General features: G+C 61.5%; 1 protein-coding gene, 1 long non-coding RNA gene and 7 other non-coding genes across 12 annotated transcripts; 2 read left to right on the forward strand and 7 right to left on the reverse strand.

Moving 5' to 3' along the window:
- Nucleotides 1-2,054: 2,054 nt before the first annotated feature.
- LOC138997972 (uncharacterized) lies at nt 2,055-7,205 on the reverse strand. Of its 4 annotated transcripts, none has more exons than XR_011469052.1 (4): nt 7,069-7,205; nt 6,176-6,270; nt 3,881-5,890; nt 2,055-2,600 (listed from the first exon to the last, which is right to left on the reverse strand). It is a non-coding gene; the product is annotated as an uncharacterized lncRNA (long non-coding RNA). The 4 variants fall into 4 exon arrangements; XR_011469053.1 differs by having other exon boundaries at nt 6,138-6,270; XR_011469054.1 differs by having other exon boundaries at nt 3,881-4,047; nt 5,775-6,270.
- On the reverse strand, nt 2,646-2,717 carry TRNAA-UGC (transfer RNA alanine (anticodon UGC)). The gene has a single exon. It is a non-coding gene; the product is annotated as a tRNA-Ala (tRNA).
- TRNAD-GUC (transfer RNA aspartic acid (anticodon GUC)) lies at nt 3,826-3,897 on the reverse strand. Its single transcript has one exon. It is a non-coding gene; the product is annotated as a tRNA-Asp (tRNA).
- Nucleotides 4,126-4,197, forward strand: TRNAA-UGC (transfer RNA alanine (anticodon UGC)). Its single transcript has one exon. It is a non-coding gene; the product is annotated as a tRNA-Ala (tRNA).
- TRNAF-GAA (transfer RNA phenylalanine (anticodon GAA)) lies at nt 4,618-4,690 on the reverse strand. Its single transcript has one exon. It is a non-coding gene; the product is annotated as a tRNA-Phe (tRNA).
- On the reverse strand, nt 7,014-7,085 carry TRNAD-GUC (transfer RNA aspartic acid (anticodon GUC)). The gene has a single exon. It is a non-coding gene; the product is annotated as a tRNA-Asp (tRNA).
- A 102-nt stretch (nt 7,206-7,307) lies between the features above and the next one.
- Nucleotides 7,308-7,379, forward strand: TRNAA-UGC (transfer RNA alanine (anticodon UGC)). Its single transcript has one exon. It is a non-coding gene; the product is annotated as a tRNA-Ala (tRNA).
- Nucleotides 7,380-8,528: 1,149 nt separating this feature from the next.
- Nucleotides 8,529-22,258, reverse strand: DHX37 (DEAH-box helicase 37). The gene is made up of 26 exons (XM_070399966.1): nt 22,062-22,258; nt 20,236-20,402; nt 19,012-19,129; nt 18,601-18,932; nt 18,139-18,287; nt 17,793-17,885; nt 17,040-17,136; nt 16,840-16,953; nt 16,601-16,702; nt 16,308-16,422; nt 15,683-15,778; nt 15,495-15,577; nt 14,929-15,073; nt 14,332-14,408; nt 13,850-14,082; nt 13,337-13,555; nt 13,055-13,243; nt 12,429-12,553; nt 12,207-12,323; nt 11,448-11,620; nt 10,746-10,860; nt 10,280-10,417; nt 10,008-10,102; nt 9,857-9,930; nt 9,377-9,474; nt 8,529-9,225 (listed from the first exon to the last, which is right to left on the reverse strand). The coding sequence occupies exons 1-26, from the start codon at nt 22,165-22,167 to the stop codon at nt 9,140-9,142; spliced, it is 3,456 nt and encodes a 1,151-aa protein (XP_070256067.1). The 5' UTR covers nt 22,168-22,258; the 3' UTR covers nt 8,529-9,139.
- Nucleotides 21,037-21,170, reverse strand: LOC138998232 (small Cajal body-specific RNA 4). Its single transcript, XR_011469101.1, has one exon. It is a non-coding gene; the product is annotated as a small Cajal body-specific RNA 4 (non-coding RNA).
- Nucleotides 22,259-22,270: the final 12 nt, after the last annotated feature.

Raw genomic sequence — 22,270 nt, forward strand, 5'->3', positions numbered from 1 at the left:
CCATCATCTCACCCACATCATCTCCTCACCATCATCTCACCCACATCATCTCCTCACCATCATCTCCTCACCATCATCTCACCCACATCATCTCCTCACCATCATCTCACCCACACCATCTCCTCACCATCATCTCCTCACCATCATCTCCTCACCATCATCTCATCCACACCATCTCCTCACCATCATCTCCTCACCATCATCTCCTCACCATCATCTCCTCACATCATCTCACCCACACCATCTCCTCACCATCATCTCCTCACCATCATCTCACCCACATCATCTCCTCACCATCATCTCACCCACATCATCTCACCATCATCTCACCCACATCATCTCCTCACCATCATCTCACCCACATCATCTCCTCACCATCATCTCCTCACCATCATCTCACCCACATCATCTCCTCACCATCATCTCACCCACACCATCTCCTCACCATCATCTCCTCACCATCATCTCCTCACCATCATCTCATCCACACCATCTCCTCACCATCATCTCCTCACCATCATCTCCTCACCATCATCTCCTCACATCATCTCACCCACACCATCTCCTCACCATCATCTCCTCACCATCATCTCACCCACATCATCTCCTCACATCATCTCACCCACACCATCTCCTCACCATCATCTCCTCACCATCATCTCACCCACATCATCTCCTCACCATCATCTCACCCACATCATCTCACCATCATCTCACCCACATCATCTCACCATCATCTCACCCACATTATCTCCTCACCATCATCTCACCCACATCATCTCCTCACCATCATCTCACCCACATCATCTCACCATCATCTCACCCACATCATCTCCTCACCATCATCTCACCCACATCATCTCCTCACCATCATCTCACCCACATCATCTCACCATCATCTCACCCACATCATCTCACCATCATCTCACCCACATCATCTCCTCACCATCATCTCACCCACATCATCTCCTCACCATCATCTCACCCACATCATCTCCTCACCATCATCTCCTCACCATCATCTCACCCATATCATCTCACCATCATCTCCTCACCATCATCTCCTCACCATCATCTCCTCACCATCATCTCCTCACCATCATCTCACCCACATCATCTCCTCACCATCATCTCCTCACCATCATCTCACCCACATCATCTCACCATCATCTCACCCACATCATCTCACCATCATCTCACCCACATCATCTCCTCACCATCATCTCACCCACATCATCTCCTCACCATCATCTCCTCACCATCATCTCACCCACATCATCTCGTGGCCAGACAATAGCTGACGTCTGTGGACCCCCAGGGCTGCCTCACCCCAGCCCCTCCCCCTTTACAGTCCCGCCCCCGCACCTGCTGAAAGGCAGGTTTTGATGCTTGAAAGCGCCGTCTTCATGGTGGGCTGGCCTCCTCAATGAGCGCCTCATAGGATTCAACCTGCCGTCGTGGCTGGACACAGCGACGGCAGCCCGAGCCCCCCCGGGGCTCCCGGTGACACCGTGAGAAATACGTAATGGTCAGCTACCAAGGAAAACGGAAGCCTGTCGTTAGTTCCGTGTGAGGCCTCATAAATTTAACTTCAACCTTTGCTTGTTTACAAACAGGAGCTGCCACCAGCCACCAGCCACCAGCCACCGCCCAAGGGTGAGTCACTTCAGGAATTTCAGTTTCATCTCAGAAATGAAGGCTTTGCAGAGTCTCTCCAGATCTAAGGTGGGATGTTTTTAATTGTTTAATTTTTTTGGAGGGTGGGTGGGATGTTTTAAAATGTGAGGTGGCCTGGCCGGTGTGGCTCAGTAGTTGAGTGTCTACCTATGAACCAGGAGGTCACAGTTCCGTTCCCGGTCAGGGCACATGCCCGGGTCTTGGGCTCAATCCCCAGTGGGGGGCGTGCAGGGGGCAGCTGATCAATGATTCTCTCTGACCATCAATGTTTCTATTTCTTTCCCTCTTCCTTCCCCTCTGAAATCAATAAAAATATATTAAAAAAAACACACAAGTGTGGAGTCAAATGAGACAGAAAAAGAACTGGACTCGTAGGATGCAACAGGACCCCTTCTTTTAATGAAAAATAGCTTTCATTTTTAGTGATTAAATGCAGTGTACAAGTATAAAGAGTTCATGCACTTCATTCATTCATTCACTCATTCATTCTTGCATTCATTCATTCTGGTCCTGTTATTGATGAAGCAGGGGGCAAGCCCCTGCTGGGAATGCCAGTCTCCTTTTGGGCGGCTCCCTCTGAAAAAGGTTGTTGCTGACAGCACGGAGGGCGAAGGGCAAGGCCGGCACAGACCTCTGACCTCCGACGGACACATCACCCCCGGCGGCCGGGAATGAGCCCCACCCCGAAGGCCTCGCTGCAGGCGCTGTCCCTGCCCAAGGGGACACTCTGCCCAGTGGTGCTGTGGTTCCCAGCACCACGTCCGTTCTGCCTTCTTCACGTTGTTCTGTGAGTTGCTCCCGTTCGCCTCCTCCAGCACAAGCACATCTGGAACGTTCCAGGCCGATCTCGACTGTGGGGAAAACCGCACCTCCAGGTGGTGACAGGAGGAGCTACACCTGTTATTGCCGCATCCGGGTAGGCGCTTTAAGGATGAACAGGACAAAGAAGAATGAGAAAAATAATGTAATGGAGATGCCGGGGATCGAACCCGGGGCCTCATACATGCAAAGCATGCGCTCTACCACTGAGCTACATCCCCCAGCCTTGCAGTACCTCTTTCTGGAATTCTCTGCTAGAGTCTCATCTTAAAACCCTTTTTCCTGAATAAATTTTATACATTTAAATGTGCAGTGCACCGAGGCTGCAGGTGTCATCCCCGGTCAGGGCACATACAAGAAACCACCAGTGAACGCATGAATGTAAACAGGAATAAAACAGACCCAGACACACAGAAGCAGGGGACAGATGGACCAATCTCAGAGAGAAGGCATGGGTGGGAGGGATTAACTGAAGACCTTGTTTACATATATGCAGAACCCATGGACACAGACAGTGGTGTGGTGGAGGCCTGGGGTGGGGTGGGGCGGGGGCAGGGTGGAGGGGGTCAATGGGAAAATGAAAAGGGGGGAGGGGGCATCTGTAATATTTTAACCAAGAAAGATAAGTTTTAAAAAACACAGTAAGGGGAACAACAAATCGATGTTTCTTTCTCCCAAAGAGGCCTGTTTCTCATAACCTCACAGCCCGAGTTCTAGCCGATGCTGGAACCGGGAGCAAAAGGGAAGGGCCCAGCCTTTTTTAGCTTGTTTTGGTGGAGGTGCAGGAATGAATTTTTAAAAAAAAAATCAAATCTTTAGGGGAACGCTGGTTAATAACAGCGTATAAACCTCTGTCTACTCCATTGTGCGCTCACCAGCAGAAGGCTGGTCCCCTTCCGCCACGGGCCTCTGACCCCTCCGACCTCTTCCCCCTCCAGCCCCCTCTTCTCTGGTGACGCCATCCGGTTGCACACAGACCTGTTCTTCGTTTGTTTTTGTTTCACAAAACAGGACTATCCTTACTGTACAGGACAGACTCTGGTATCCATTCCATACTATTTCCCTTTTAATCCTCACCCAAGGATATGTTTTCATTTCTTTTATGTATTTGTTTACTTATTTATTTACGTAAGCGTAATCGTTATTGTTAAAAGTATTACAGATGTCTCCTTTTTTACCCCCTTGACGCCCCGGTCCCCACCCCGTCCCAGGCCCTCACCACCCCTCCGCCTGCGTCCATGAGTTATGCATCTATACATACAAGGCAAACAGACCTATTAGTGAATGTTGCTCCTACAAAACCAAACAACCCAGCAAAAGATACGCAGCCTCCCCGTCGGGGAATCGAACCCCGGTCTCCCGCGTGACAGGCGGGGATACTCACCACTATACTAACGAGGACGAGCCATACCAGGGAGCCTCCACGCCTGTTCCTATAGAAACCGCCTTCTTCCGCTGCCGCGCGCATCACTCCCCGCGGTCTCCGCCTGCGCCGCGGGGCGGGCGGGCTTCTCCCCTGCGCGGAGGGACCTGCTCCGATCCTTGGAGGCGCTGAGCACCCCGAAAGCAAGAAACACGTGCACATGGAGGAAGGCCGCCACTTCCTGCATCCGCGGGGCTCCGAGGGCGGGGGATGTAGCTCAGTGGTAGAGCGCATGCTTTGCATGTATGAGGCCCCGGGTTCGATCCCCGGCATCTCCACCCTTTCGGCTTTGCCCAAGCTTTTATTTTAAAATCTCTCCTTCAAGGAGTTTAGCCATGAACATGCCCCGGAGGTCCTCCCGCCTTATCTTCTCCCCCAACACCGCGCGCTTGATGTAGCTGCGCGCGCTCACGCAGCAGAAATGAACACAGGCAGCGGGAATGGACGAGCAGCCGACAGACACCGGGCAGTTAATCAGCTTTCACGACATAAAATAAATGAGGATCAAGGAAAAGCTTGCTCTTGTTAGATTTCCCCAGACGGGACGCACCGAGAGGTTTCCAGCCGCTCGGGCTCCCGGGGGGAAACTCGGAGCAGTTCCAAACAAAGAAAGTGAAACCCCCTTTATTCTCTCCACTCGCTTATTTCCACCACACTCGGGGGGGGGGGGGGGTAGAAAGAAAGAAGAAAAGGGGAGCTGCCGAAACCCGGGATCGAACCAGGGACCTTTAGATCTTCAGTCTAACGCTCTCCCAACTGAGCTATTTCGGCCGCTGTAGTCAGGCGCCGCCCGGTCCCTCCCATGTTGTTCTCCAGCGCCCAGCGTCACGGCATCCGCCCTGGAATCCGGGCGGGGAGACGAAACCAGCCGCATCCACCCTGCGGGGCCGGCCCCGCCTGTAGGCAATGCCCCTTCTCGGCCTTCAAGGCCACCGCCTCCCGGAAGCTTTCCCTGATCACGCCTCCCAGCACGACCCCAGCCCCATATTGGGGATTGTTCGCTTAGTTATTGGTTTCCTATACTGCAGGCAAAGAACTGGACTCGTAGGATGCAACAGGACCCCTTCATTTAATGAAAAATAGCTTTCATTTTTAGTGATAAAATACAGTGTACAAGTATAAAGAGTTCATGCACTTCATTCGTTCGTTCATTCATTCATACATTCACTCATTCATTCTTGCATTCATTCATTCTGGTCCTGTTACTGATGAAGCAGGGGGCAAGCCCCCAGCTGGGAAACGCCAGTCTCCTTTTGGGCGGCTCCCTCTGAAAAAGGTTGTTGCTGACAGCACAGAGGGCGAAGGGCAAGGCCGGCACAGACCTCTGACCTCCAACGTACACATCACCCCCAGCCGCTGGGAATGAGCCCCACCCCGCAGGCCTCGCTGCAGGCGCTGTCACTGCAGGGCCGAGAGCCGTGCCTGGAACATAACCTGTGCTCCATAAACAGCTGTGAATTCATAAGCGAATGGATGGATGGATGGATGAATGGATGCATGGATGGATGGATGCATGGTTGGATGGATGAACCCTGCCTGGCTCAGACCTCAGCTTTCTCAAGCTCCCTTCTCTGTGCAAAGGTCACCCGTGGGTGCAGCTCCCGGGCAGCCCACAGGTGCAGGGATGCTGCCCACGCCCGGCCTGTGGGGTGACCCGCGGGCCTGAATGCAGCTTTCCTCGGGGCAGCGAGCGCCCCAGATCCGGCCTCCAAGCGCGGCCCCCAAACCTGGGTGCCCTCGCAGCCCCGAGGCACGAGGAGGCCGTCAGGGCCGCATCCAGGTGCGGCTCTGACTCTTCGCTTTGGGAACTGGGGGGGTGGGGTGGGGTGGGAAGGGCTGCCCGGGGAGGACCCACCGGTGGGGGGATTGTCCACGATGTGAGGTCATTTGGCAAGTGCCGGCCAAACACCTGGTGACCCTCTGGCTCATCCACGAATCCAGGAACGAGACAGTTCAGGGATAATAGTTGTGCTAAGAAGCAAAATAAACCAAAATAAACCGCAGTGATGGGGTGGGATTCGGGGGGATACGGCAGTGAGAGAAGCAGGGAGCTGACAGGACCTGAAGCATAGCGAGCCCGCAGTGCTAAGACCTGAGGAAGAGGCCCTTGGACGGAGGCCACCGCTGGTGCAAAGGCCCTGGGGCCGAGAGGAGGGGGATAATCGGAGGCGCAGAGAGCCGGGTGGAGAGGGGAGGAGGGGGAGGGGCGAGAGGGCACCCGTCAAGGCCAGAGAGGCGGGCGAGGCCAGAGCTTGCCAGGCCGCACGGAGAGGTGCTGCGTGGTCTTCTGGTGGCACATGGGAGGTCTGATTGTGATAGAGCTCCTCTCGGTGTGTGGTCCCCTCCGTCTCCTGTCACAACAAGTCAATCATGTGTGACAACTGAGGCTCCGAATCATCTACACACCACGTGGCACGCCCCGCACCCCTTCAGGAGCGAGGGGACAGCCCGGACTTCCCCTGCTCTCCCCCTGCTCTCCGTGCACAGAGGGCCTTTGAAAAGCATGAGTATCATCCTGATAAAAATGGAGGAAGAAAGAACGGAAGGAAGGAAGGAAAGAAGGGAGGGAGGAACACGGGGAAGGGGAAACGAGGAAAAGGAAGGCAGGAAAGAGAAAGGAAAAGAAAACGAAAAGAGTCCAGACAGGTGGAGAACGGAGTCAAGGAGGCATCCCGCCTTCTCCCGGCCTTCTCCACAGAGGGGACCCCTGCCCGGAGCAGGTGGTGATGAGGTGGCCCTGGGCAGGCCACACAGCCGTTCTGCAGGCCTCAGTCTCCCCATCTGTCTAATGGGAGGACATAGCACCTTCCCGTGAGGTTGCTGTGGAGACTAAATGAGCGCTCACCTGCACAGCGCCGAGCACTGCCCGGCACATGATAAAAGTTGCATAATTGTTAGCTGGTGACCAGGGATATAAATGCAAAAACCCTCGAGCTATATCCATTATAGATTATAGATTACGTATATAATGGGGGACCTGTTAGGCCCACTGCGCGCACCTGGCTTTTTTCCTTAGTGACGCTCCAATTGCCAGCTTTGCAAGGAAAACCGCGAGGCACACACGGCGTCACAAAGGACTTAAAAATTTAGACGCCTCCCCGTCGGGGAATCGAACCCCGGTCTCCCGCGTGACAGGCGGGGATACTCACCACTATACTAACGAGGACGAGCTCTGATTGGCCCCCTCCGCGCTGGCCCATATGGACACGGGTTCCCTTCCTCTCGCCCCGCCGGCTCCAGGCCGGGCCTCGGCAGGTGCAGCGCCTGGTCCTGGGCTTTCTCGGGCGCGGAAGGACCCGCCTGGACCGGCGACGCTGAGCACCCAGAAAGGGGCCCGGCGAGCGGAAGGACACTGGGACTTCCCACAGCCCCGCTGCTGCCGGGCTCAGGGGATGTAGCTCAGTGGTAGAGCGCATGCTTTGCATGTATGAGGCCCCGGGTTCAATCCCCGGCATCTCCACTCCATTTTACTTTTCTCTTTATTTTATTTTACCTTTTTAACCTTGTAAATCAGTTGCCGGGTGGGAAGGCGAGCAGAGAAGGGGACCCAGGCTCCCCCCATCCGCAGACCCGAGAAGGAAGCTCCCTGCGGCCTAATCACAGGTGCCCGGATCCCTCCGCTAGGGCGGCGGGATGCAGTAGGTAGGGGAAGGGAGGGGGGAAAGCCGCACTTTTAAACAAACACCCCTGGTTATTCGAGTCAGGCGGTTAGGAAAACACGGGGTTTCTAGGGAGGGTTTGCAACTGGCCATTTATTCAGTGACCCTCGCGTGCCCGATGCCAGGTCGTGTGCACGCTCTGCGCACCTACTGTGTGCCCAGGCAGCGTTTAGGGAGCCTCGTGTCCCCCATACCCCAGGCCGTTCCTCAGCCTCCTGCCCTGGATGCTGGCTTTCGGGAGGCTGACGCTAGGCACGCGGTGCTAAGTGTTAGGGAGACTCAGGACGGGACGGGGCTGAAGGCGGGAGGCGGGGTGTGGGAGCTGCTAGAGACACCCTCACACCCTCAGGGCGCCTGCCTGTCCGCAGGAACGGAGGAAATGGCAGCTGCAAACCCCTGAGGTTGAGAGCGGGGTGCGCTCTGCGTTGCAGGGACAGAAAGCAAGCCCTGTGCGCGGAGCGGACAGAATTGAGGCAGCAGGGGTTTCACTCTCCCGACACTGGGGGGCGCTGCGCGGGAACAGGATGGAATGTGGGTTGTAGGGCTCCCGCTGGCGGCCACGTGGAGAACCGGCGATGGGCCCCCAGGCTGGACCCCACCAGCCAGGTCCCCGCAGGAGGCGGCGGAGAGGGAGGGGCAGTGACAGGACTTGCAGGAGGTGTGGGTCCGTGGGGGAGCGGCCAGGGGAGACCTCGTTGGGGACGCACTGGGGACAGCGGCCAGGCTGTGGGCGGTGAACGGTTTGGAATATTGAACATGCCGCTGTGACCCGGGCACTTACACTGGGGCACCCGCACACACTGATTGAGGAAAAGCACCCGGTGAAGGTGGGAGGAACCTGGCACCCAGGTGACCTCACTGACAGCAGGTGAGAGCACGTGTGTGGGGGAGGGGCACCCCCAGACCACCCACATTCAGAGGCACTAGGACTGCTGGACTCCACGCCAAGATTTTTAAAAAATATATATATTTATTGATTTCAGAGAGGAAGGGAGAGAGAGAGACATCAATGATGAGAAAAAAATCATTGATCAGCTGCCTCCTGCACACCCCCTACTGGGGATCGAGCCTGCAACCCAGGCTTATGCCATGTGCTTTGACAGGGAATCGAACCGTGACCTGCTGGTTCATAGCTCGATGCTCAACCAGGAGCCAGGCCAGCTGGGCCACGATTTATTTCAGCAAGGCACTGACGGGGGCTGGCCATCGGGGGACGCCCCTCCTGGTGCCCCCTCTGCAGGAGAGGGTGGGAGCCTGGGGGCCCTGCCCGCCATCGACACCCCTGAGGAGGGACCTGCAGTCGCCCCTGCTCTCAGCGGCTTTGCCCTCCCGCCCTGTGGCTCCACAGGCGCTAATGTAGCCCACGAGCACCTTTAAAAAGGGGTCAGGTTGGCGTTTGAGATAATCCCTTGCCCACCCCCTAATAAATAGTTGCAGTCACCCCAGATGGGGCCAAGACGCACGAGAGCTTCCGGGGGCCAGAGGGACCGTGTCTGACAGGGGCTGCTGCCATTCCCCTGGGTCCCTAGACCAGTCCTCAGTCCTGTGGCCAGCCATCGGGTCAGCGGTCAGCCGTGGGGGGCCAGGCCTTCTCCACGTCGGCGTGCATGGCCTGCGGGAGCCACTCGCAGTACTCAGCCAGCAGGTCTGCAGGGCGGGGGGCGGGGTGGATGGGGTCAGAGGGCTTTGTACCCTGCCACCCACTCCAGGCAGAGCCTCTCCAACCCTGGCTGCCCTGGCCACCCCCATCCCGTCCACTCTCAACCCCTTGGCTGGGGGCGCCTCCGGTCAAACTCACATCTGGGGTTTTTCCTCCATGCAGCCAGCAGGGCGTCTCGGTGGTCGGCTTTCTCGGCAACCAGGGCTCTAAGGAGACTCTCTGTCCTGGGCTGCAGCCTGCGGGCGGGACGTGGGTGTGGGCGTCACGCGGCCACAGGCTGGCCACCGCCCGGCCAGCCCTGCCCAGGAGGGTCCACCCCTCATCCCCTCTCCGCCCCCCCCGCCCACCACTGGCGCCTGGGCTGCCTCTGACAGAGATGCAAGTGCTGGGGCCACGAGCCAAGAAAAGCTGGGCTTCCAGGTGCTGGTCGAGGCGGGAGGACCTCCCCGGAGCCTGTGGAGGGGACAGTCCTGAGGTGTTGACTGTCTGGCCTCCTGAACCATGAGAATAGATTCCTGAGGACTGAAGCCGCTTGGTCGGTGGTATTTGTTACGCTGGCCCAGGAGACTAGCACCAGCTGCCGCCACCACCGGCCCAGGCGCCCAGGCAAGGCCGTACCTGGCCCACGTCTTCAGCATCGTGCTGGGGCTGGACAGCAAACAGGCCTGGTAGGAGGCCAGCCTGGGGAAGACCTGGGGAGACCGAGACCAGAGGGTCAGCGAGGGCCCGGCTCCCCTCCCGCCCGCCACACAGGGGGAGCACAGCCTACCTGCCCTTCCAGCAGGAAGCGGGCGAAGTGCCTGTAGCGGTCCAGGCCCTCGGGGAAGTCCACCTGCACCGCGGGCAGGGGCCAGCCCACGCGATCTGGAGGAAGGGCGAGGGTGCGTGAGGGGCCGGGTGGAGCCCACGGCCTCCCTAGTCCCTCGCCCGGCCCCGCACACAAGAGGGACAGGCAGCCTGGGGTGACCCTTCCCCCCCCCCAGACACAGGGCGTCAGACCGCAGGTGCGGGAGCCCCAGGCCACCAGGGAGTCAGACTCACAGAACACGCTGTCGCGGTGACAGAGCACCCGCCCCTTCTCAGGGCAGTAGGCGGGCGGCGGCTCCTCCAGCGGCTTGTTGAACTGGCAGTAGTTGGGCAGCAGCGCGGGGATCCACTGGATCTCCACGGCCGAGACACCTGCCGGAGGGGGAGGGGAGGGGTCAAGGGCACCGCTGCCGGAGGGGCCGGAGCCATCTCCCCACCCAGGGCCCAGGACACGGCTCCCAGCCACAGCTTTGCCACCTTTCTTCCTTTTTTAAAATTTATTTTATTGACTACAGAGAGGGAGAGGGAGAAACATCCATGATGAGAGAGAATCATGGGTCGGCTGCCCCCCTGCACGCCACCTCCCCTACTGGGGACCAAACCTGCAACCCAGGCAGGTGCCCTGGACCGGAATCGAACCCGGGACCCTGCAGCCTGCAGCCGACACCCTAAGCGCTGAGCGTGCCGCGGGGGCCGCTACCTTTCATGTACATCTTGGTCGTCTCCACGACCTCCTGGTAGACCACGAAGTCGGGCAGCTCCCTGAAGAGGACGGAGCTGGGGTGGATGAAGACGGGGTCGTCCAGGAGCGGCGTCTGCAGAGACGGGGTGCGTGGTGAGTCCAGGAGACCCCGAGCACCCGGTGGGTGAACCCGGGGCGTACCCGTCCGAGGGACCGGGGCTCGGCCTGGAGAAGCCGCTGACGCGCACGGACACGCCACAGCCCGGGCGCCAGGAAAGGCCGCGTGTCCTGGGCTCCTTCTCGCAGGAATCACTCGGAATAAGCAAAGCCGGAGACAGAGGTGGAGCCGGTGCGGAGACGAGGGGGAAATGGAGGGGCTGGGAGCGGCGCAGGGTTCCTTGTGGGGCAACGAAAATGCCCTGAAATGGACGGCGGTGCCGGCTGCCTGGCTCCCGGAATCTACCGGACACCACCGAGCTGCACACGTCCCACGGGTGACCTGTCCGTCCTGTGACTTACACCTCAACAAAGTGGTCACGGAAGTGAAGTCAGGGTGAAGCCAACGCCCAAAAAGATGAGACCCCACTGGACACGCCACCCTGATCTGTGTGGGGACGTGACCAAGGACGGGCCCACCCAGAGCCCATGGGCCCCGCCCGGTGTGCTGTCCACGTCCGCAGGCCAGGTGGTGTGGGGGTCTGACCCGCAGCGGGCCCCCACCTTGTAGGCGTTCCTCCACGTGTCATCCAGCAGGTCCTCGCTCTGCACCCTGCGGGCCAGGTGGTCACCCAGGCCGGCCGCCACGATCTGCCGCAGGCAGGTCACCTGGCTCTCGGAGGGCGGCTGCATCTTGGGGTCCACGAAGAGCCCGGCGTCGGGGCACACGGCGTTGACTGGGGGGAGCCGGGTGTGAGGACGTGGGGCCTGGGGTGGCATCGCCCCACGCACTCAACGGGCGGCTCCCAGCTCCGCACCTCAGACCACAGCCCCTCCACACCGCGGCCACCCACCCACCGTGTGTCCTCAGGACAGACCCCGCCCTCCGGGGGGCAGAGTGGCCCGGGACACGGTCCTGCCCGAGACGGCAGGGGCTGCACTGGACTTTCTGGAATGTTCCTCCCGCCTGGATGGCAGTGGGATCCTCCAACTGCCTGCTCACCCACAAGGGGGCGCCGAGCATGGGCCCCGGGAGCAGGGGCCGAGGGTGACAGAGGGATGCCACCCAGGACAGGGCGAGCCTGAGGCCCTGCAGGCAGACGGCCGAGTCCTCAGAGGCCCAGAGGTGCCCAGGACTGGCTCTGGGGTCACGAGCTATGTCAGCGAGCAGGTCAATGTGCCAATGGGAATCGGTGGGTCACTGGGGAGCGACTGTACGTGGACAACGTCGCTCAGGACGACTCTAAACAGTCAAAGGGCCGAGTTCCCTGCCGGGACTGAGCATGGGGGTCCCGGGAGCCTGGGGGTCGGGCGGGGCGGTACCTGCAGTGGTCAGCTGGCCCCGCAGACGCCGGATCTCCAGCATGGCCTTGTACCGCAGCCCGTGGGCCTCGCAGAACTGGGGCGAGCAGCCCGCGTACTCGCAGGCCCCCACGGCGCCTGGGGGAGAGGGGCGCTCACTGGCTGTCCCCCCGGCTGCCCCCTCCGCCCCCCTCCCCTGCCCTCTCTCTGGCTGCCCCCTCGCCCCGCCCCTCGGGCACACACCCAGCAGCACCATGAGGTCTCCGAGCTTCAGGGAAGCCCCGCGCCCGGCCCAGGCCCTCTTCATCTGCGCCACGCGGGCCCGCTTGCCCTTGAGCGCGGCGAGCTCGTCGTCGCTGGCGGCCGGCCTGCAAACACAGCACGGCCCCGGGTACTGCCCTGGCCCAGGGCCTCGGGGATGGGGACAATGCCCTGGGGGGCGGGGGGTGCTGACACGAGGAAGCCTTAGGCCTCCTGCCCAAGTTCACCTCCGGCAGCCGAGATAGAAAACGGGCGTTTCCAGCCCAGCAGTTGCACATCTAGAGGTCAGTACAGAGACAACCCAGCCTTGGCCGGTGGCTCGCTGGGCTGGGCTGGTCCTGGGCACTGAAAGGTCGCTGGTTCGGTTCCGGTCAGGGCACAGGCTCGGGTTTCGGGCTCGAACCCCAGTGTGGGCCGTGCAGGAGGCAGCCGGTCCACTTCCTTCTCATATGGATGTTTCTCTCTCTCCCTTACGGTCCCAGGAGCCCTGCCCTCGGCCTTGCCCAAGGCCACCAAACAGCCAGCCATTCACCAGAAGCCGGGCTCCAGGCATCTCAGCCAAGGGCCCCGTCAGCCGAGCGAGCCCCCACGCCCAGCCCCTGCCCCACCTGTCCAGCTCCTCGAACAGCTCCCGGACGGTCATGGCGGCCACGATGGTGATGGCGTAGGGCAGGCAGCCGTCGGGCTGGCTCAGCGCCAGCATCTTGGCGTAGCGGGGCGCCACGGGGAAGGTGGCCATGGTCCGGCCCAGCGCGGTGATGGGGCAGCTCAGGCGCGACCTCTGCAGCTGCTTCATCCTGGGGGTCGCAGGGCCCACACAGGTCAGCTCGGGGGAGCTGAGGGGGGAGGGCCGGGCACACGCGGGGGTGGGGCTCACGGCTCCCCGCTACCTCTCCGCTTTCGGGGGCGCCTGCAGGGCCCCCAGCGCGACCAGCAGGTCCTCGGCGGCCAGCAGGGCCTCCACGGAGGGCGGTGTCGGGAAGGGGAAGTTGACAACCCTCTCGATGTTGAGTGCTTTCATCTGCAGGACCAGGTCCTCCACCGGCCGCCGGGTGATCTCGGGCGGCGGGAACGGCTCGAAGTCGCTGAACACCGCGGAGGAGTAGAGCCTGCGAGACCAGGCCCGCTGCTCAGACACAAGAAAACGGGGAGACACCCGCCGGAACCCCGCCCGGAGCCCTGACTCGCCACAGGGCCCGCCTGTTCCTGCCTCATTCAGCTCAGCTGTGACACGGGCTGGGCAGCAGCTGCTTCGCGGGGCGGGAGATTCTACTGACTGGTTGGTTGGTTATCGAGAGAGAGAGAGAGAGAGAGAGAGAGAGAGAGAGAGAGGACAGGAGGGAGACGGGACGTGGGACCCCCTTCTCCTGCTCCCGGGTGGGTGTGGGGCAGAGTGGCCGCACCTGTAGCAGTGCCCGGGCTCCGTCCGTCCGGCTCGGCCCGCCCGCTGGTCGGCGGAGGCCTGGGAGACCCACGTGATCCGGAAGGAGGACACGCCGGTCACGCGGTCGTAATGCCGCTTCTTGACCTTCCCACAGTCCACCACGTACTTGATGCCCGGGATGGTGAGAGACGTCTCGGCCACGTTGGTGGCCACTACACACAGCCGGGTCCCCTCGGGGGGAGGTTGGAAGACCTAGGACGGCGGCAGGGGCAGCAGACAAACCCCCCGAGTCAGGAAGGGATTCGCGGGGGGAAGGGCCAGGTGATGTCTCCCTTGGCGAGGGCCCGGCTAGGGGAAGGAAGGAGATGAGCTGCACAGCCGCCCCTTGCCCCGCCAGGAGGCTCCTATGCCAAATTGGATGAGCTGGCTCTGCCCCACCCCATGCCTGTAGGGCCCCCTGCCCCCCCCACGCCAGGTATGGCCCCAGCCCCGCCGGCTCACCTGTGCCTGCTTCTCCGGGGACAGCAGGGAGTACAGCGGGAGCACGTGCAGAGGCAGCGAGGCGTCCGGCTGCTCACCTGCGGGAGGCAGAGGCCCGCTGGCATCAATGCCCAGGCAGGGGCCGGCCTCCCTGCCCGGCGCCCGGGCCTGCTCTGCCTGAGGCCCGTTGGCAGCCATACTGCTGGGGGGGCTCAGCCCTCGGGGCCAGCACAGCGGGCAGGGAGGCCGGGCCTGGGTGGCCGGAGGGCTGAGAGGCCCGAGGCTCCCCCTGGCCCCTGCCTGACCCAGATCAGGGGCCACCCGCACGCGGTAGGAACTGCTCGCCTGGAGAGCCTGGGAGGGGCCCGCTGGGGGTGCCTCGGACGGCGGCGCTGGGCCTGCACGCACACAGAGACCCCAGCAAGCAGCTCTGGAGTTGGACACGCCTCCCAGGTAGCCCCGAGGCCAGGCAGTTTCAGGAGCTCGGGAAACAGCGGGGGGCAGGGCAGCCGTAACCCCAGCTGCTCAGGAGTGGAAACCCGAGGTCCCGACCCAGCCCCGAGCCCCCGAGGGGTGGGGCTGAGTGAAGGAGCTGGGTGCCCGCGGGTAGGGCCGCACCTCCGTCTGCCCCGCCGTCCCCCAGGTCCAGGTCCAGGTCGGAGCCCAGCGCCGCCTCCTCCTCGTCCATCTCCGCCTCCCGGTCCTCGTCCCCTTCGCCCGCCGGCAGCACCGAGTAGCTGTCCAGGCTGATCTGCGGCAGCGTCTGCGGGAAACGAGGCCTCAGGACCCGGCCGCACCAGGTGCGTGTGCAGACCCGTGTCGTGAGCGGGATAAACAAGCACCAGGCCCCGCCGGCCGCCCACCAGCCACCCACCCTCTCTGGGCCTGTTTCCTCTCCTAGAACCTGGGGAGGCTCACAGGACGGCTGCTGACACGCGTGAAGCACGGGCCCTGCCTGGCGTGTCACATGCAGCAGGCGGGTTAGTTGTGTCAGTAAGGACCCTACTGCCCAGGCGCTCAGAGCCGGCCTTCTGGAAGCTTCTCCGGGGAACACAGCCCGGAGACGAGCCTAATGTGATGGGCATGGGGCTTCTGTCTCTTCCACTAATTTCTCTCCTCACAGCCATGGAGGGGGGACGTGGCGGCCACCAGGCCCTTCAGAGCCACAGCCGCCCTCCACCTACCGCCGCCTGGGCCTTCCTCGCCCGCGCCCGCGACTTCTTAAACTTCCTCGTTTCTTCCACCGAATCTCCCTGGTCTTCGTTCTCTGGAAGAGGCGGGAGGTGAGGGAGGGCGGGCCTGTGGCCGGGCGGGAGGGCAGGGAAGGAGCAGCCTCACCCCGGGAGCGGGCTGAGCGCCCAGCGGGTGTTACCTGGTGGCCGGCGGCGGACGTGTGGGAAGGCCCTCCGCAGCCTGCGGCACAGTGCGTGCACCTCGGCCTGTCCCGTCAGGAACACCAGGATGCCGCCTGCGGGAGGAGGAGGCCCGTGACCCGCTCCCGCTCCGCCGTGGCAAGCAGTGACGTCGGCCCGACTGTGGGCCGAGCCCCGCTCTGAGCGAGCCGGGCGCAGTGGGAGCTGGTCAGACCAGGACTCACGGACGGGTGCCCGGCAGCCACCCCCAGGCCGAGGGCGCGGGGACTGGGATTCCTCGGTCACTGTCGCCCCGGCCACCCATGAAAGTCACGCGAAATGCCCAGAACAGGCCAGTCCAGGCCACAGGGAGCGCCCACGTTAGGGAAATAACCGGACAAGCGCCACGGGGCCTGGGGTCCACAGTGACGCTCAGGCGGGACCCCGTCCACATGTCCTGTCGGGCACCTGGGGGCTCTGCTTATCAGATGTGGACAGCAGTCACCCGCCAGTCACTGAGGCCGCACGATGCTTTTGGGGGACTGGGCAGGGCAGGGGCTGCAAGCACTCTGGAACCAGCGAGGAAACTGAGGCACCCGAGCCACTCGGGGAGGGCGAGCCCACGGGCCTGGAGGGAGGCCTCACCTGCGGGCAGCATGCGGTGGATCTTGCACACCTTCCGGAAGCACTCGCCGCTGTAGTCCTCGAGCGGCGTCCGCTTGTTGAAGTGCACCGTCACCGGGAACTGCCGGGACTCCACCTGCAGCGGACAAACACCGTAGGGCCCAGCTTCAGCCGGCTCGGCCCCGCCCCCGCCCCCAGGCTTCCCAACCCTAGGTCTCCGTGTGGTGCCTGGGAACCTCCCCGCACACTCGCTGCCCAAGAGACAGGGCCCGTCTTCCCGCCTCCCTGCCACCGAAGACCCTGGCCAGCGTCACCTTGACGACCGGGGGCGGCACGGGGAAGAGCCGCTGGTTCTGCGTGAAGTCCTCCACCCGCAGCGTGGCCGACATGATGAGCAGCTTCAGCGGCAGGAGCCTCTGCGATCGACAGGCTGGGTGACCCGTGGGCACCAGGGCGGGGGAGACCTCAGCCTCAGCCTCAGCCCCGTTCTGGTTGCCAAAGGTCCCAGCCAAAGGGGGAGAAGTGACTGACAGCAGGACCCGCCCCCACACACCTTGGCCCGGAGAGACACGATGCGGGACAGGAGGCCGATGAGGATGTCCGTGTACACGCTGCGCTCGTGGGCCTCGTCGATGATCAGCACCTTGTACTTGCGCAGCAGGAAGTCCTGTGGGGAGGCCGGCGTGAGGCGGCACCTAACCACGCCCCCTGCCCCCTCCGGGCCCCTCTTGGGAGGTCAGGGGAGCCACCGACCTTCTGGATTTCCTTGAGCAGCACGCCGTCCGTCATGAACTTGATCTTGGTCTCTTCCGTCACGTTCCCTTCGTAGCGGATCTGATAGGAGACGACCCTGCAGGGACAGGCGGGCGTCCCCCGAGGTCCAGCAGGCGGGCGCTGAAGCCTCAGGGCCACGCCAAGGCAGGCGGCAGAGAGGCCTGGCCCCAGAGGGCAGAGCCCACAACAAGGCCCAGACACCCATCAGCTGCCTCCTGCTCGCCCCCCACTGGGGATGGAGCCCGCAGCCCGGGCATGTGCCCTGACTGGGAATCGAACTGTGACCTCCTGGTTCACAGGGGGATGCTCCACCACTGAGCCACACAGGCCGGGTAAGGCTCATAATTTCCACAACGGGCAGTTTACTTACTTAAGTTTTATTCAAATCAGACAATAAGAATCCAATATTTTGTTTGTTTGTTAACCTCACGTGAGGATATTTTTCCATTGACTTTCAGAGACACATCAATTGGTTGCCCTCCATGCGGCCCGACCAGGGCGGGGCGGGGATGAGGTACATGCCCTTGACTGGACTCGAACCCGGGACCCTTCAGAAACCCGTCCCACATAGGAGACCCTGTGCTCAGACACAGAAGTGATGCCCCTCCCAGCGCCCTTAGGATGGACGAGGGCCCGTGGGCCCGCAACGCTACTCAGCCTCCCGCACGGCTGACCCTGGGCAAGGCCAGGGGACCGGCCCCCACGCCTAACCCCTGGAGGCCCAGCCCTCACCGTGGCGACAGGTTCATCTCCTTGGCCACTCGCTGGGACATGGCCACGGCAGCCACTCGGCGGGGCTCCGTGACGCCGATGATGCAGCCATCACTGGGGGAGGGAGGACACAGAGCCGGGACTGACCTCCGCGCTTCACCCCGAGTCAGTCACTTCACTGACGTGACAACCGTGGGAACGGGGTGCACGGACAGCCCCATCTCACAGCCAGGGGGACGGAGGCCCAGAGACGGTCAACAGCCCACCCAGAGCTACACAGTGGTGACCGGCAGGGCCAGGACCGATCCCCGGGAGCCCAGGCTCCTGGGGGCTTACGGGGACATCTCCACCGTCACCCAGGCCCCACCTGCTGTATCCGGCCTCGTAGAGAAACTGCGGCACCTGCGTGGTCTTCCCGCTGCCCGTCTCCCCGCACACGATGACGATGGGGTGCTCGGCCACCGCCTCCATGATCACTTGCTCTTCGGAGAGGATCGGGAGCCTCAGGCGCTCTTCCTGCAGAGGGAGGAGTCAGCCTGGGGGGCATCCCCGCAGGTGGCAGAGGGGACAGGGGCTCTACTCTGACAAAGACTACATAGGGCAGCGTGGTCTCTATACAGGTGGGTGGCCCGGCCAGCGTGGCCTAGTGGCTGAGCGTCGACCTATGAACCAGGTCACGGTTCGATTCCGTCAGGGCACAGGCCGGGGTTGTGGGCTCGATCCCCAGTGGGGGGCGTGCAGGAGGCAGCCGACCCATGATTCTCTCCGCCCCTGTCCGTACCCTTGAACCCTCACCACGCAGCCTTATCACGAAAACCGGGGCACGAACCTGCATTTCCGGGGATCGGTGGACGGGGATGAAGACAGCGGGCTTCGCGGGGGCCCTGGGCAGGGAGGTGGCCGCAGCCGGAGGAGCTGGGGGACCGCTGGGCACCGAGCCCTCCCCCGCGTCCCCTGGTGGAGCAGGCGGCAGAGGCAGGGCCACCATCCCTGCACCCACGTCCACCGGCTGGGCGTCCACCGGCTCGGCGTCTGGGGCCTCGTCCGGCTCCGACTCCACCGAGGACTCGGACTCTTCCTCCGACTCCTGGAGCCGGCGCTTGCGGCGGGCCCCGCTGAGGCTGCTGATCTTCTCTGGACCCTGGGCCGCGGCCTCGTCAGCTTTCCTGCCAGGAGAGCCGGGAATCAGGCGCCCCAGCAGGACCCGCCACCGGGAGGGGCTGCCGCGGCGCCAGCCGACTCACCCTCGGGCGCGGGTACATGCGGGCCCCGGTGCCCAGCTTGGACGTGGTGAAGTAGAGCCGCATCTCCGCCGCCGACACCTGCACCTCGCTCAGTTTCTGCAGCATCTGGGCGCGCTGCGGGGGGACACGCGTGTCACCACGCGTCACCACGGGAGGCGCCACGGCCCTCTTCCCAGGGCGGTGACGCTCCCCATGAGCTCAGCGTGCTCGCAGCCTGTTTATTTATATGAAGTTATATATTGTTAACATGTTTCTTTACTGATTTTAAAGAGAGAGGAAGGGAAAAACAGAGAAAGAAGAGAGAGGAAGAGAGACAGATAGAAACAGTGATGAAACATCCATCGGCTGCCTCCTGCACGCCCCCCACTGGGATGGAGCCTGCAACCCGGGCGCCCTGACCAGGAATCAAGCTGTGACCTCCAGGTTCATAGGTCGATGCTCAACCACTGAGCCACGCCGGCCGGGCGATTTTTATATTTTTAAAAATTTATCTTTACTGTGGAAAGTGTTACAGATGTCCCCCGTTTAACGGTCACTGACCCCCTCCGCCCCGCCCCTGGCCCTCCCCACACTACTGTCTGTGCCCATGGGTTCATCTCTTCCCCTCCGACCCCTCACCCCCCACAGCCTTTTTAAACAGAAGGTCACATGGCAACTGCACTGTCCGCTCGTAAGCCAACAGATGCGTGTGCTGTGTCCTCCCTCCGGGGTCTGGGGCCGGGGCAACGCGACTCTCCCTGCGCCACTGCCACCGCAGCCAGCAAACACGCGGGCTATGCCCACTGGCTTCTTCCTCCCGGTGGGCAACTCGTGAGTTTTTGTCTTATCGTTCTTGAAATCATACGTATTTTCTATGTGCTTCTGTACGTACTTTTCACAATCGATAAAAGAGAAGAACGAGGTACAGAACAGCGGGGGGCGGGGGGGGGGGGGTGGGCAGTGCCATGCAGGGTTTTACAGGGACACACGCTCTGGGGAAGACTGTCAGTGCTGCTAAGGGAGGCCCGAGTGGCCCCTGTTGGAGACACAGTGCCCTTGTGGTGACCTTGACAGAGAGTCAACGGTGACCTTGACAGAGTCAACCATGAATCGGCAGAGCCTTGAGCTCGGGGTTTCTCAGTCTCTCCCCATGCCCGGAATTTTGGGACTGGGGACCCCCCAGCCCCCCTGTCTCTCTCCAAGCTGGAGGGCCCGGTTCAGACCCCACGGAGCGGGCGTACCTGGCTCTTTTTCTCCTTCTGTTCCAAGATTCTCTGCAGCGCTTTCCGCTCCTTCTTGGTCAGAGGCCTCTTCGCCTTCGGCAGCGGAGGGGCCTTCGTCTTCCTCTTCCTCTTCCCCGGCAGGACCAGGGCGTTGCTGGCATCGACACCTTTCAACGTGTCCCGATCTGAGAAGACACGTTTGTGTGACCCAGGGCCCCAGGGCCAGGGAGTTCAGATGCTGGCAGTACCCGGGGTTCCCCATTAATGCTGGTTTCCTCTGGGACCACCCCCCTGCCCCCCAGCCCTGCACGTGAGCCCCGTGAACGCTCACACAGGACCAGGGGTGCGGGCCCAGCCGGTCCTGCGTTCACTCAACTCACCCACCCAGCACGTGCCACGGGTCGGGCTCTGCTGTGAGCCAGGGTGCCTCCATCCCAGTGTGGGGGTGCGTGGGGAGAGGACACAGGATGAGTAACAGTGTGTCCCTCGCAACTGGGGCCTGCTCTCAGCGGGTCTGTGAGATCAAAGCTATTCTCATCATAATATTATGAGGTACCAAGTTGGTGCCATATCTACTTATTTATTTTTTAAAAACACGTTTTTAATTGATTTCCGAGAGGAAAAAGAGGGAGAGAGAAACATCAATGACGAGAGAGAATCATGGACCGGCTGCCTCCTGCACGCCCCGCACTGGGGACCAAGCCCTCAACCAGGGCATGTGCCCCAACTGGGAATCGAACTCTGACCTCCTGGTTCATAGGTCAATGCTCAATCACACCGGCGGGGCCCTGCCCCTATTTTATTTATTTGTTTTTTTTAGAATGTTGGGTAGTGCAGTCAGCCCTGTGATATTCTCCAATAAGGGCTGCTCTCTCCAACCCTTTTTTTTTTTTTAGGAGGGCTGTATCAGCAGAGTCTTACTTCATCAGACTCAGCCTTCTTAGTCCTCCAGACTGCCCCCATTTTTAAGTTTCATCTCCACTGAGCCATACTGGCCACCTTCAGGTCTTGACTCAATGCTCTCTCTCTCAGCAAGCCTCCCCCATCCACCCTATGCAACGTCACGGCTCACCATCACCTCTCTGCGTTATCTCCTTAGTACTTACGTCCACACCACGTTCGGTGTGTTTTGACTGTCTTTGCTGTCTCCTCCCAGGAGCCGCTAGCCTCACTAAGACAGGGATTTTTTATTTTTCTTAAGCCTCCTTTTTTTTTTTGGTCTCCTCTCCAGCATCTAGGGGTTCCTGGCACTTAGTAGGTGTTCTTACTAAACGGAGCGCCAAGCAGCCTGGAGCTGAGCAGGAGGGTCTGGGCTCAAAACACAAATCGAGGGCAAGGAGCTTGTAGAAACGAAGCCATCAGGACAAACGGACTCACTTTCTTGCCCAAATTCCCCTCCGCTGTTACATTAGGGGAGAGAAACCCCAGGTATTGTCCCAAACCCAGTTAAGTAAGACTGTCACCCGGCCGGCGTGGCTCAGCGGTTGAGCGGGGACCAATGAACCAGGTCACCAGTTCGATTCCGGGCAGGGCACAGGCCCGGGTTGCGGGCTCGATCCCCAGCAGGGGGCGTGCAGGAGGCAGCCGGTCCGTGATTCTCATCATTGATGTTTCTCTCTCTCCCTCTCCCTTCCTCTCTCTGAAGTCAATACAAACACAAAAAAAACGTAGACTGTCACTGCGCCCCCTTCTTTGGATCATCTTAGAGGGGCGCTCTCTGGTCCCTCGACCCCCGGATGGCGGGGGCAGGGCGTCGTCGGGAGCCCTTCGGCTCCCATTGGCCTGTCCTGACCCCCAGGCCCGGGCCGGCCACTCTTCCCAAACCCAGCCCCCGGACGCCTCACCCTCCAGTTCCAGCAGCACGGGCGGCGGCTCCGGGGGGCCCTTGGAGGGGCCGGGGGCCGCCTGCTGGCGCCCCTTGACGTTGTAGCGCCGGTGCAGCTTCCCCATGGCGCCCCGATCCCGCTCAGCCCCGGCGCGGACAGCGGCAGCGGACCCCCAAGCCCAGCCCACGTGGGTTCCTGCACTACCGCACCGGACGCAAAACTTCCGG

This window comes from Myotis yumanensis, unplaced genomic scaffold (genome assembly GCF_028538775.1).
Source record: "Myotis yumanensis isolate MYYU_CA2020_CCGP unplaced genomic scaffold, mMyoYum1.0.hap1 SCAF_19, whole genome shotgun sequence".
Taxonomy (NCBI): domain Eukaryota; kingdom Metazoa; phylum Chordata; class Mammalia; order Chiroptera; family Vespertilionidae; genus Myotis; species Myotis yumanensis.

Excerpts from the sequence above, each read along its gene's own strand:
- DHX37 (XM_070399966.1), bottom strand. The coding sequence starts at position 22,167 with ATGGGGAAGCTGCACCGGCGCTACAACGTCAAGGGGCGCCAGCAGGCG. Across the intron at positions 17,137-17,792 it reads GAGATGAACCTGTCGCCACG|GGTCGTCTCCTATCAGATCC; the intron begins GTGAGGGCTGGG and ends CTGTCCCTGCAG. Across the intron at positions 10,418-10,745 it reads GACCAAGATGTACATGAAAG|GTGTCTCGGCCGTGGAGATC; the intron begins GTAGCGGCCCCC and ends CCCCTCCGGCAG.